General features: G+C 42.4%; 1 protein-coding gene across 1 annotated transcript in view; it reads left to right on the top strand.

Moving 5' to 3' along the window:
* Positions 1–945: 945 nt before the first annotated feature.
* The window catches only part of GFRA1 (GDNF family receptor alpha 1), a 143,190-nt gene continuing 131,410 nt past the window's right edge, over positions 946–12,725 (top strand). Inside the window, exons 1-3 of the mRNA XM_005443869.4 lie at positions 946–1,340; positions 2,402–2,704; positions 4,002–4,085. Coding sequence (XP_005443926.1) covers positions 1,301–1,340; positions 2,402–2,704; positions 4,002–4,085 — 427 coding nt within the window. The 5' untranslated portion in view covers positions 946–1,300. The remainder of the gene's footprint in view (positions 1,341–2,401; positions 2,705–4,001; positions 4,086–12,725) is intronic.

Here is a 12,725-nt window from a genome sequence, read left to right on the forward strand (position 1 = left end):
GAGTGATTTAAGAAAAAATATTTATGTAGACACTCCTCCCCAATCTGGTTGCAGCTAAACTAAACCCACCTGAATCAAATTTTCTGCATGTGAAAATAAGGAAATCTGGAAACTGAGGCTATTTTAAGCTAATTGCATTTTGTTGGGTTTCGGGGCACTGCTGCATAGTAGCAACTGTGGGAAAACCACTAAATAGTTCTCTGTTTGAACCATCTGTCACAAAACCGGGACATATGTTCGCTTTGTTTATTCAGGAGCCAAGTGGAAGCCGATACACTCCGCTCGGCCCCGGCCGAGGGCTGGTCCGGGCCCAGCACCGCGGGGATGCGCGTCCCGCGGGTCCCGCCTCCCCCGGCCGCCCCGCGCAGTCTGCGCCCCCGAAGCGGGGCTGTCCCCCCGCGGGCGGCGGAGCCGAGCAGGGCCCCCCTCCCCCGCCGAGCCCCCGGGGCGGGCGGGAAGCGGGGCCAGCCCCCGCGGGCAGCGGCACACCGCCCCGCCGTCTCCCTGCCGCTCGGGCACTTGGCGGCGGCTGCCGCTCGGGCACCGCTCGGGGACGCCGCCACTGTGCCCGGGGACTCCCGCGGCCGCTCCGCTCTGGGCGGCGGAAGAGGAGCAGCCGCCCCCTGCCTCCCGCTCCCAGTTTCCCCGGCCAAACTTTCCCCGCCGCTGCCGGCAGCGCGGCACCCGCACCGCACCGCACCGCCGGCGGAGGCGAGCGCACCGCGCAAGCTGCGCCCCCCCCCCCCCCGCGGCTCCGGCGCCAACGAATAAATAAAGTTGCGGAATAATTAAAAAGGCGAATCGCCCTATAGCACGGGGGAGCTGGCAGCTCTGCGAAGCCGCAGCTGCGAGTGGCTGCGGGACCGGGGGCGGGCGGACGCCGCGGATCTGGTGTGTTGTTCCCCCCCGCCCCCCCCCCCCCCCCCCCCCCCCGTGCTGTCGGTCCCTCCCCGGGAGCAGGCGCTGCCCACCCAAGGAGGCGACCGGCGCTGCTGCCCCGCTCAGTCGCGCACAGCCCGCGCCCTGTGCTTGCGGGTTGCTCAGACCTGAGAGCTCCGGGGGAACGCTCAGCATTGGCGCCGCTGCCTGCCGCTGCTGGTGGGAGCGGTGAAGAAGAGAGAGGGGGTTGGTTTTGTGGTTTTCTGTTTTTTGGTTTGGGTTGGTTTTTTTTTTTTCCCCTTTTATTCCATGGATATGAACTTGGAGTCTTTGGACCTCGGCGGTTTGGGAATATCTACATGCTGATCCTCTTTGTTGTGGCACATCAGCTCGTTTGGGGAAACCATCCGAAGGCAGCAAGATGTTTCTCGTCGTCTTGTACTTCGCTTTGCCCTTAGTAGGTAAGTTGCTGGTGCCTCGTTTCTGACTGTATGTCGCTTGGTAAAACGGAGTGTAGGGTTTATGGGCTCGGATGCCTCACGGTTGTCAGCCTATTGTTTCGGCAGAACTGTGAAGTTTCCAGTAGTTTTTACAGCTCTGCCTCACATCAGCCAACCCAGTCCACATTCAGAGCTCAGGGAGATGACAGACTTCGGTACTTGCCTGTGTAGGCTCTTGTTAAATTGGGTTCTCGCAAGTTACAGGGAAACTTTTCATTTTAATGAAATAAGGCTGCCTGGGGTGTGCGTGTGTGTGTGTGTGACAAAAGCCAGTTTAAGGATTACATCCTCACCTGAACTGGCAGCCTGCCTGCCTGCCAGTGCTTTGCAGCCCGAACTGGTCTCCCTTCCACAGAAGATGTTTGCGGTGAGGGAGCATGGCAGGGGGCACGGTGGAGAGGAGAGAGTTAATGGAATTTGCTTTGTTCTGCAAAAGCATCATATGTGAAGAGAAAAGGGGGGGGGGGGGCAGCCATAAATTCTACTTTATACATGTAGAATAAGCAAAAATGTGTACAGCCTTTAAAAAGTGACTGATGCAAAAAGAGGCTAATATCAGCCAGCGAGGGGGTTGTTCGTGGATGTAATTAATTGAAATTACAGCAAAGCTTTTATGGAAAGTGAGGCCGAATATTTAAGCCCTCAGTTAAACACTGGAACGGGAGGGTTATTTGTTTCACCAAAGTGGTTCTGAAGAATAAGGAACGCTTGTTTTGTCAGGCATTTAACCCCTGTGGGTTTTCTTCCCTTTTTGTGTTTTCTCATAAATCAACCAGCAGGGTTAAAACACGCTCTTTTCCTTCGACTCCCACGAAAGTGGGTCTAAGACCATGAAAAGCTCGTGTGCTTTTTCCTAAGGTGTAGCATGAAGCTCGGTGGTTTGCAAGGTGCTGCCGGTGGGGCTGTCTGCGTGCGCTGCGTGAGGAGGGGTCCTGTGCTCCCCAGCTGCCTACATGGGAGCCCTGGTTAAATCAGCCTCATCCCTCAACAAGAGTTTGTTGGTTTGTGTCTCCTCTCTCTAGATGTACTTCTGTCCGCAGAAGTGAGCGGGCTGCCTGGAGGGGACCGCCTCGATTGCGTGAAAGCCAGCGACCAGTGCCTCAAGGAGCAAAGCTGTAGTACTAAATACAGGACACTGAGGCAGTGTGTAGCCGGCAAAGAGAGCAACTTCAGCCGGGCGACAGGCCTGGAGGCAAAGGACGAATGCAAAAGCGCCATGGAAGCTCTCAAACAGAAATCTCTGTACAACTGCCGCTGTAAGAGGGGCATGAAGAAGGAGAAAAACTGCCTGCGCATTTACTGGAGCATGTACCAGAGCTTACAGGGTACGTTGCAAAATACAGAACCGTTACGCTCCCCTAACGCAGTGTGTGGTTTTGCAGCCGCTCACACCCACAGTGAGCTACAGCCGCTGAGGCTAACCTCAGGGTCTGACCCCGTAATTCACATTGTGCTCTTCAGCTGCAAACTGAGGACCTTTCATCCGACTCACGAACAGCTGCTGCTCCATCTCCTGTTGTTGGGAAATCCACAATGAGGGTTTCCTCCAGGGGACCCAGCTGACCTTTCTAAGCTAGTCAAAAGGCAAGGGCACTAGCAAGTGCAAGAGCTACAAAAACATTAATTTGGAGAAATTTTCCTAATGATATTTAAACTCCTTAATTAGGACTTACCTAACAAGATCACAGGACACTGGAACTAGTTTCTTAGGTCTTTGCTGAAAGTTAAACGTAGTATGAAAAGGAGCATGGGCTTAAGGAAATCTTTATTCATGCCTTTGCTGTATTTACTAGCAGTATTCCCTGGGCATGATGAGACAGAAAAAAAAAGAAGTTTGTGCTTCCTAGAGTGTGTAGATGTGTCAGTTAGAAGGGACATGACAGTGATTGACTTGGGACTTCTGTTCTTGATGTCACTGGCAAATTTTGCATGGTCTACTGAGAACAGTGAGGTCCTTATATGAGATACATAATTTTGAGCCCTATTTTGCTCTGGCCCTGGAGTTGAAGATGCAGCCTTTCACTTCGGCATGGTCCCTGTTTAACTCTTTTCTGTAGCTGCTTCTGCAAGAAGGGAAGTCATCCCTTTCTGCTCATTTATCCTGGCACCAACTGGAACATTTTGAAGAGTCAATGTATACTTCTGGTCTAGCTCTCATAGTAAATGACGCTCCTCCTGGACGTTCTCTGCATCATAAAAAGTTTCCCTTCCAACAGCATCTTGTTGGGAGTGTTTTGTTCCAAAGATGCTGGTTTCTAGCTGTTACCTGGGCTGTTCCTCTGAAAAAGAGCTGTGCTGTTAGGGTGAACAAAGAGGAATATACTTGGTAGAGCTCCTCGCCTGCTGGCATGAGATGGGACAGTCCCTGTGATGTCACAGGCCATCTCTGCAAATTATGACCTTATCCATGGAGGAAGGAGAGAAAAGAGCTAGTGACAGGGATAAACAACTAGCTTCCTTCAGGTGTTTGTATAGATAATGCTTTGAGGAGAAATAGCCACATACACAGATTAAAGGGGAGCACCTTCTGCTGTTACAGAGTCACTTCATTTCAGAGTAAAAGTAAACTCTTATCCTGAAGCCTTATATAAGAAAAAAAATCCAAATATTTTTTGTCTTTAGGAAATGACTTGCTTGAAGATTCCCCTTATGAGCCAGTAAACAGCAGACTATCAGACATATTCAGGCTAGCACCAATTGTATCAGGTAAGCAGACTTAAAATTCTTTAACTGAACCATGATTACAATCTGCTGCTTTGTAGATTAATTCTGGAACTTTCAAGCAATGCTCTCTTAAATAAAAAGAAATGTTAATGGCTTTCTGGATTTAGGAAGTTCATGATACAGTTGCAAAAAAGAAAATAGTATTTGGTTTTGAAACGATAATTAAAACTGAAAGACTGCTTGGCAGGATGGCAATTTGTTGGGGGTTTTTTGAGTCATTCTTGACAATAAATGCTAAATTTTCCTGTAGGTGGCAATCTGATTCCCTGCGTTCCTAATTTACAAATCAGGTTTTTTTTGGGGAATGTGGTCAGTGCAAGTTACCTCCTATTGACATTAAAGAAGATCAAAAGACAAATCTTTCAAATGTTTGCATAAGGGAATGCTTTACAGTTTCATACATTGTTGTTTAAAAAAGAAATTTCAGAGTTAAGGCTCTCTTCTTTGCTGGAGCTACTGGCTGTTTAAAGAGCCTATTTACAACTTCCATCCTTCTCTCGTTTTCCTCTGAATGTTTTTTTGCTGTGTGGCTGTTTTTCAGAACTTATTTGTGGTAATTTGAATTCTGTTGCTTGATAATTAAACTATGCTGCTTGCTTTTTATCAGCCTAAATTATATTAATTTTGGATTGTATTTATTGAAATGAAGATTTGTGGGCATTCACAGGGGTTACAGGTTGGAATGCATTTTCTTTTTCGGAGTTTCAGAAAGTCTTATGAGGATGTAGTGTCTACTCAGGACCTTTATTTGTTTAGTTACATTAAAATTGAATGTGGACAGTATAATGCGTAAGTCTCACAGTGCTGAAGCTGTAGTTAACTGACATGCTATGGATAAGCATTAGTAGGTGGCTTTTTAGAAGAAAGAAGAAAAGATGAGAGTGGCTTGACCAATTTTCAGAAGTACTTAGACTTTTTAGGACCCTAAGTCTCATTAAAAGCCAGGGGGACTTAGGTTGTTAAGTATTTAATGGTACAGATTTTCAAAGGTATATAGGCACTTAAATGTAGATAACTGCCCACTGGGATTTTCAGAAAGGACTAAGTGATTTAAATAGGTGTTAGATGCTCAAGCAGTTCTGAAAATTCAAAGTGCTTAATGCATCTTTAGTATCTTAATGCCTTTAAAAATCAGCCCTTTAGTCACTTTTCAAAATGTGACTTCAGATCCAAATCACCTACTTCTTTTGAAAGTATTATCCTAGTGTGGTAAGCAAGTCTGTTGGAGAAATAATAAAGAACAAATACTAAATTCTGAAGAATCTTTATTTATTTTGGGGTTTTTTATTGCTTACCCCCCCCCCCCCCCCCCAGCTTAATACAAAGCCAAGACAAAATCAATGTGGAGGAGTTCTAGGCTCTTTCCTTAAAGTTTGTGGTCATCCTGCTGAGGGCCAAATTCTAACCTACTTCAGAAGTTTTAGGATCTCCATAGAAATACCCTATGTGCACTCTGCCTTTCAGTTATTTTTTAGATTCCCCATTAACTTGCAAATTAATCACCTTAAAAACATAGTAATTTTTTTGCTACCTGTTCTATGTAACAATGAAATAAGACGTAGTTGCCAACAAGTGATGCCCATCCTACCGCAGTCACTTAGGATGCTGGTGGACTGGTTAGGACTCATTCTATGTTACTAGTGCACCCCAAAGCACTGTTCACTTTGTCAGAAGTTGTAGGTTTGCAGGGATTGAAGGCCTAGATTCACAGGGACTAACAGACAAAAGTTATAATACAATGGAAAAACACCAGTATTTGGAAGTACTGCCATCTGAAAGAAAAAGATTAGCAAAAGTATTTTTCTTATCGTCATGGTTACTTCTGCATATTACATTATTTAAAGCTCCCTAGTCTTACAGATTTTTTTGCAGGGCTCTGCAAGTACCCCAAACAGCAGAACTTGGTAAGGTTTTTGTATCTTGATTAAAACAAAACAAAAACCTCCTGTACAAGCAGTGTTGGTAGAGGTTTCATAACTGGCGCTCTGCTAATGTAGTCATTGTGTTCATAGATGTTGCTGAAGTATTCACTTACATTAAAGTTACTTGGGTGTAATTAAAAGCAGCGATTAAACCTTTCATCTCACAAAGGCCATTCTGTGGTACTATATGACTTGGTATGTATCAAGTCCATTGTATCAATGCTTTTGCCATCTTTCTTATTTACTTTTGAGACAGTATAGAAAAATCACAACAGTTGTCTTTTGTGGTACATAAAAGGGGAAAAACATTGTCCAAGATTACTGTTTTGTGTGCTATGTAAGTCTTCTGTAGCGTACGTAAGTAAGAAATGGAGGACAGTTTTAAAAAGCTGTTAAAAGTTAATCTAATTCTGTACCAAAAGATACTCAAAACTGCATCCTCTATGGGAACAGAATGCTGCTTTCTCATTAATAGTTCAAGTATCAATATGTTGATTTAAAACAAAAATCGGGAATACATTGCTAAACCTGTTACTAAGATTGTAGTTTCTCTCCAGTTGCCATTATGTTAATGGAACAAGTGATGCAGTTGTGTTATTGAAGTCAAGTTTTGTTTTATGTTTTTATGTGGACTATGTTATAATGGGACTAGTGGTGTAGTTAGTCTAGAACTAGAAGGGCAAGCTAAGTGTTCTATATAAAATTTAAAACGATGTCCAACAACACAGAGAAGAAAAATGTAAACCCACAAAATTATTTATTGTAGTACTAGCTGTTAAGCCCAAGGTATCATATATTTAGATACTAAGAAACACTAATTTTGCATTTGAATCACTACTACATTTGCAAGGAAAGTATAATTTATATAAAAAAACAACACCTGATGGCTAAAATGGGAGTGTGAGGTCAGTGTTTGATTTACTTGTGATGATGTATCCTAAGTATTCAAGGGTCTAATCTTCCTTCCTTTCCATCTGCACTTTTAAGTTCATTCAGGTTGTTCTATAAAGTTGGTCCTCTGACACCTCACATGGCCAAGTCCAGGACTGAGTCTTCCCAGCTGAAGGACAGGGTGCTTTTTTTTTTTTTTTTGTGCGTTTGTTTTCTTTTGGGCATGTCTAGGTCTAAATTTTCTTTAGAACTACTACGTCTGATGTGTGCTTCTGCTTCAAGGGTGTGAATTTCTTGCTGGTAGGCAGCTCTTCAAATTACTGAAGACTTGCGTGCGTGTTTTAGACAGTAACAGATTTGGCTTAGTTATGATGTAGAGATTTTGCTTAAACAGACATTTTTGCTTAAACCTTAGCAACTTCTGAGAGGTGAAAACATTTTAAGGCCATGGACTTCTGCCACAACTACAGGAAATGCAAAATCTGTTGATTTGATTTCAGAAGTGAGTTTCACACCAAATTAAGGATAGATGCTTGAACTAGTCACTTGTTAAAGCTATCTGCAGCTTTTTACTACCTGGGGAACAGTTTGCCTCTTGAATTGGTATTAGATTTGGCATTGAGCCTCACAACTGGACAATGTCTCATTATTTTGGTACCAACAGGTACAGGATAGTGGTCACCTCTGTGGCATGTTGCAAGAAAATATCCTGCATAAAAACTGTAGCTCCACGTACATGTAGAAATACTTAGAAAATAAATGTTGCTGAGATGTCTTATTCATTTCAACACAGAATGGGGAGCCACTAAAGCTGAATAAAATGCCTTAAGCTGTATCTGTGAAGTGGTGTAAATAGAATACTTAATGTTAAAAAGACTTGACTATTTAGATCAACGTATTTAAGATGACATAATGCTCTCCTCCCATGGGTTCGCTTTCAAGTTGCCTAGTTAATAACAGGCTTATTACCCTTTTGTTCAGCTTTTACATCTATTATGTTCAGAAATAATCTTAAAGAACAGGTTACATAAATCAGAATATTTCTTAAAACATGTAGGTTTTGTTGGTAATCTGTGGAGAAGTGGTCAGTTACATGCTGCTAGTTATGGCTTGTTTCTGGTTGCTAAAATGCAAGACAGGTAGAAATTAATTATTTTTCCAATATTTCTTTTCTGTGTAGTAAACTGTTTTTACAAAGTGCCTTTTTTATCATTGACAAATGAGAGAAAGAAACTAGCTCTTACGATTTTATGTCAAAAGGCGTGTTTCCTGATTCTGCCATTCTCATGAGAGGCTGTTTACTTTTTTTTTTTAAAAAAACACAACCAAAACCAAACAACTGACAAACTTCTGTTGCAGAAGGTATCTGGAAGCTTATATGGGGAAAAGGGTATATTTCATATTTATTATGGTAAATTTGTTAATTCAAAACAAATGTTCAGTAGACAGCACAGCACATAGGGCTTCTAACTGGAGTGTATCATTCCATGTTAGAACATGGGTAGCACAGCACATGAAGTTAGCATGTTTGATTCGCATACTGAATAAGCTTTAAGTACAAGTACAAATAATTATGGTCAGTAAGGTGGCCTCTTACTGTATTTAAAAAGTTGAGACTATAAAAAGTTAACAGTACTGGAATTCTCAGAAGGGTGTGTGTGCTGGTGGCATATAAATTAGGCAGTCTCACGTATGCTTTTTCTGTAGGATTTATGAAGATGTGTCTGGCTCTTGCTCTAGAATCTGTATGTTATTCAGGAGAGTCGGTTAATTAGCAGTTTTCCCTTCTTCCTCTGAGTTTTTCAGAGTCTTTGAGGCATCCTGTATCATTGGCGTTCACAGATCAGAAAGCTGATGCTGGGAAAGAATGAAGTCCAGTATGCAAAACCCTTCCTTCAAGATTTGATAGACCTTTATAAGGGGATAACGTCCTTTCCTCAGCATAAAGCCTGCTCTCAGTATTGATGACAGCTATCTGGCACCTTCCCCATCATTCTGTCCTTCCCAGAGATGGGGTAAATGGACTGCAAGTGTTTCCTGTGGAAAAGTTGCTATCAGCAGAAGTGGGGGAGGAAGGTTGGGATTTTTCATTACAAGTTCTCAGAATCCAGAGAAAAAGAGCTGCCTTGTGTATGTGCTTAAGGTCCTTCAGGGTTCTTTATACCTTCTCTTTCTGCTACTTCTGTAAAGAGGGGCTGTAGAACTAGATAACACTGAATCAGAGTGAATTAATTTTGCCCAAACTTTCATAAACCCGGAATTCTTTTAATGAAGAACTGAATGTTTCTTGAACTCATGTAAAAGCAGTGTTCTGGGTCACAGGTCCCTGACATAATAATTATCATTCGCTCCTATTTTTCCTACCAGGTAAATTACTTTTCTTATGTGGAATCCATAATAACATTTTTAAAATTGTTTATCAACAAGATAAGTTATGAGTCTGTCCTAGCCAACAGATTAACTGTTTTTTCTTTTGGCGGTTTGTGGCATGTGAATTAGTGGCTTTTCCCATGATTTAATACTGTATGACATCCCCAATTCCTGTTGCCTGAGGCCTCTAATCCTGATTCTATTCCTAATTCTGTGTATATTTCATATGCTACGTATTTCTCTAATTTAACACTCTGGGGTTTTTTTTGGTATTTCTGTAAGAATATTTGAGACTCCACATTTCTACAAAGGCAATTTAATTTACAAAATATTAAAAATGTTGATCTCTCTTGACTATTTACAATGCTGTAATTAGCTCTTACCTCCCATATTGTTGCAGCTGATTTTTTAAAAAAAAGATATTTCACGTTAGTTACCTTGCAATTCACCCAATTTCATAAACAGTAAACCAGATCTTATTAAGTTAATAGGAGTCTTGCAATCTGTTTCTGTTCCCACTGAAGTAAGCATAACACATCAACATCTTTTCATTTGATTATGATGTATTCTGTTTCCTGTTGTGATTTTTTTGGGCTCAGTTCTGGTTTTCTGATGTGAGGTTGAGCCTTTTGATAACAGAAAAGTAAAAACATGTTGTTTAGTTTAGCCTATGCTAGATTATCACATGCACAACTATATCTTCTTTATACATTAAAATATTAGCCCTTGGAACAATCTATAATACTGGTTCTGCTGTTACAAATCCAGACTAACTCTTCTTTCCCCAATGAGAATTTGTGACACTTTGCCTGTCACAAGAAAAAAAAAACCCACCAAAACCAAAAAATAACCCCCAAACAAAACAGGCATCTATTTTAGTTGCATTTAACAAAATGAAATAGTGTGACAAAAATAAATCTAATGTAAGCATGTACAATGTTTGTGTTCTTTCACATTTCTGTCTGCAGATTTTCTCTGCAGAGACAACTAGGCTGGCTTCCAGTCAGATAACAAGTTATCAAGGGTGCAGAGATACCAGTTGCTGATTTCCACTTCTGCATTTTCATAATCAGATTGGACTTCACACAAAAGAAAATCACTTTGGTGACTCTTGGCTTGCAGGAGCTCTTTGAATTTACTTAGTTTTCTGCATTTCCGGAAGCTGATTATGAGAGGGGAATAAAGCACCTTGCTAAAGTAACTGACTAGCTTGTAGGAGCCGTACCTGCGCCCTTCAACTTCAGTAGGAGCATGAACAGGCCTTGAAACCCCAAACAGGAATATGTAACATCCTCGGCTTAGTCCACGTTTCTTTCCTTGGTGAGATTATTGGAACTTCTTGCTAATTTCTTTGAAGATCTGTAAAACAGAATAAAAGGTCTTTGTTCTTCAGGTGTTTAAAATTTGCAGCTTTGAGCAAATGTAGAGTTTCTGCCTGTCCCACTAGCCCGGACAGTCTTTGTCAACCAGTTCTGGTGTGGGAATCCAGATGAAATCCATGCCATAGAAGGCAGAAGCATGTGATGATACAACACAGAGCACTTATGCATGAATATTCAGCATCTCCTTGAGTGCTGGAAGTAGTAAGAGAGAATATTTAGGAGTCTTGAAGGAAACTCAAAGGAGAGCAGTATTTTCTTGAAGTCTGGAAGGTGTTGGGAAATGGCTGGTTTGCCAGTTACCAATAAGCTTGGCCAGGTATTTTGCTTAAAATATATAGTATATACAGTGAACTACATCTTTTCTTTGTCTAGGGTAGCATTGTTGGAGTGTGGCATTGCCATCCCTTTACTTTCTATGTGCGCAGCAAATTCTCAATTACAGTGTGGTAGGCCAGATGTCAAATGAGCAAATGTGTATGGTTTTGGGCAACAAATTGTATATTCTTGTTTCCCGTTACAGGCCAGCTTTATGGTTTGTGTAAGCACCATGCTAGTTCCTTTAAAGTAGGAGCAAAAGCACACGGGTACTTCTGGTGGTATCAGTGGGATTTAGTCACTGGGGGGGAAGCAGAGTCTGGTCACTTGTGGGGAGGGATGCTCCCATTTCAAGGCCGTGGTGAGCAGAAACAGGCGTGGGCTGCCAGGGGACCTCAGAAACACAGAACTTGCCAAGAAGCTCCCAGTTGTGTCAGGTGTCTGCAGGCTGCTGTGTGGCAGGGGTGAGCAGCTGGACACAACCGGGCTGCTAATGGGGCTGCTGAAGGCACGGCATGGCAGGGGGGAGAGAGCACCGTGGTTTGTGTGGCACAGCTTTGGTGCCCTGCTGAGCTGCTGCTGGGAATACTGCAGTGATAAAAGGTGGTGTAAGGACTGGCACAGATGAGAAGCCAGTGCTGAGCAGGCATATTTCTGTGGCATTCCTCCTCAGAGGGCTCCTGAAGTTTGTCCGTAAGCCATGTCCCCTGGTGAAATGCAGAGCAGTGCCTGGAAGGCAGCATCCTGCAGCGTTCTGTCTCTTGATGGCACAGCAAGGTGCAGTTTACGGCAGCCAGTTTGCACCCTGGCTCTTTACATTTTAAAATATTTAAAACCTTTATTTTTATAACCCTATTTGTATTTGACTCTCAGGGATAACTCTGACAGTCTTGGAAGAACCAGTAGTGGTATCTGTCAGGAGCTGACAGTATGTTAAAACCGCTAAGAGTAAAATGCCTGTGTGTGATGAAAAGAAGTAAGAACTTCTGGATTGTAAGGCAGAACTTATTTGTGACAAGTATCCAACATTTCTTGTTTTAAGATGTACACTGTATTGTTCTGACCTTAGAAAGGAATCTATTTACAGCTTGATTTTTAGAAACGTGACCGTTTTTGTTTATGAAAACTAATTCTGTAGTTTATACTTGGTTTGGGGTATTTTATATTCTTTTATTTTCTGTGGATGAGACTAATGCAGCAACAATGCTGTCACTATAGTTAGAACATTAACAAAATTAAGTTATTGGGGGAATAGTTCTTTAGCTACTATGATGCTTTGACAATTTTTATAAGTGTCAGGCTATTGTCCTGTACAATCTGCACTCAGCCTGAAATTTAACATGAGAGATGCATGACACAAAATGTAATGGCACAGAGATAGCTCTTCCTGCATAGAAATTTGCAGAAATGATGGGTTGTAAAGAGACTTGAAGATATCAAACAATTTGAGTAGGAACCCATAAATAAAGATGAATTTCTGCATTCACTGGTTATACAATTTTATTACTGTCTGGTGTCCATAAAATGTATCTTCCCATTAAAGTTTTGTCATGCAGCTGATGAGGTTCAGAAGTGTTAAAAGCTTCCACTCTCTCCCTTTTAAATTCTGCACCCTAAATTCAGTACTAAAGCTCAGTTCAGCAGAACCAGTAATTGCCATTTCCCTGTTCCTCATCCGTGGGAGATGGTTCTGTGATCCTCCCTGATCCCCAGTCCCACAGCCTCCAGACCACGGCTGACGT

The sequence above is a fragment of the Falco cherrug genome, chromosome 9 (assembly GCF_023634085.1).
Source record: "Falco cherrug isolate bFalChe1 chromosome 9, bFalChe1.pri, whole genome shotgun sequence".
Classification (NCBI taxonomy): Eukaryota; Metazoa; Chordata; class Aves; order Falconiformes; family Falconidae; genus Falco; species Falco cherrug.